We start from the raw sequence: 1,723 nt of genomic DNA on the forward strand, positions 1-1,723 counted from the left end.
CTTTTCCTCTTCATCCGCAGGTCCAGAGATGTGCGGCTAAAGCTTTAGGCTTATTTACTTCCGGAGAGCTAAGTGAGATCTTCCTCCCTCTCTTAATTTCCTCCATTCAGAGTGAGTTTTTCATCGAACCAGAGGGAGGTGTACATACACCCGAAGAAGTTCCTGGTGTAAGGCAAGGGAGCAGCTCTACGGCTCTATGTCGCGAGAGCGTGTCATCTGCGAAAAAGAAGAAAAGAGATGACGAAGATAAGAATGAAATAGACGCCTCTACTGTTCATATGGAACTCGATCCACAAGAAGAGGAAGAAGGCAACAGAAGAATACACAGTCATGGAGAAGAACCTCAGCTCAGTTCATCTCCACTGCATGCACAACAGGCTCAGATAGAGGAGGGGGGTGGGAGACAGAAGGCATCTCGAGATTCTCCTCCTTGTAAAGGAATGCAAAGGAGGATGAGAGGTCGAAGCACTCGACACTGCTTACTTCTCTCTGCTTTGAGACAGGTCATGACGCCACCTCGGCGTGTCTTTTTAGAGATCTTGAGGAGAGAAAGAGAACGAGGAAAAGAAGAAGGAGAAGATGAAGGAGAGGAAGGATACATGGAGGAAGAAGTAGTAGAAGAAGAAAAGAAAGGGCGAGGAGAGAGACGCCAGGGAGAAGATGAGCAGGGGGCTAAGGCAGAGAGACACATGAGTCTTCACGGTATCGTCACACCTCATATACAACAAGTACGAAGCACACATGATGTAGAAATAGGATGGATATGAATATGTATGAATGGATATAGATGTGCTGTGTAGATCTAGATATGTTTGCATGCGTGAATATGTATGCATATGTATGCATGAATGTGTATGTATATTTACGGATGAATGTATAGATGAATAGGGATATGGATATGTTCAAGTATGTATGTCTATATATGTCTATGTATGTATGCATGTATAGAGTTGAAGTGAGGTGTATGCATGAAAATGTGTGCCTATGTGTATGACTGTCTACTAGATTAGGTAGCGCACGTCTCGACCCCGTCTTCGCCTTTCTATCTGTGAGGTTCTTCTCCATTGCGTACTTGTTTCTTAACTCTTCTTCCTTTCGTTAATATCTTTTCGTCTATCTTTGCTTTCCTTTTTTGTGTGTATATAGGCTGTTCTGCCACTTCTCGTTCAATTGAGTGTATGTACAGAAGACTGTGACCGAGGTGTAGTAGCAGAATGCCTAGGTCAACTTCTTCTTCTCTCTATTGATGAGAATAGTATTCTTCCTTCTCTTCTATCACTCTTTCGGTCTCCTAATAGAGAATCTCGCCGAACTGCACTTGGGTGTATCAGGTATCAGCCTTTTCTTCTTTCTTTCTTTCTTTCTTTCTTTCTCGTTCTCTTTCTAGAAAGAGATCTGTGTGAAGAGCGTGCAAGACTGGTGCCCGTGTGTATTTTCTTTCTCTTTTCTCTTCAAGATGATTTGATAGAGATGAGACTTCTCTTAGAGATAGAAAGATATCGAGATACATTTCCCTAGCTTGCTTGCTTCTCTTCATCAAGAAGTGCTCGTGACACGAAGCACCTCTTTCTACTTCGCTATTTCAGTCCTCCCTTTCTTTAATCTATCTATCTATCTACCTATCTATCTTTATCTATCTATCGTTAATCTATCTATCTATCGTTAATCTATCTATCTATCTATCTTTAATCTATCTATTCGTCTGTAGATATCTATGCTTGTG

At 41.8% G+C, this 1,723-nt stretch overlaps 1 protein-coding gene across 1 annotated transcript; it reads left to right on the forward strand.

Moving 5' to 3' along the window:
• Positions 1-5: 5 nt before the first annotated feature.
• On the forward strand, positions 6-1,269 carry CSUI_010755 (heat repeat-containing protein; the record flags this gene model as incomplete). Its single annotated transcript, XM_068070856.1, has 2 exons — positions 6-728; positions 1,147-1,269. Coding segments are annotated over 2 exons (846 nt in total), but the record flags the coding sequence as incomplete, so codon positions are not given.
• Between the last annotated feature and the right edge of the window lie 454 nt (positions 1,270-1,723).

The sequence above is a fragment of the Cystoisospora suis genome, assembly GCF_002600585.1.
Source record: "Cystoisospora suis strain Wien I chromosome Unknown contig_8211, whole genome shotgun sequence".
Taxonomy (NCBI): Eukaryota; Apicomplexa; class Conoidasida; order Eucoccidiorida; family Sarcocystidae; genus Cystoisospora; species Cystoisospora suis.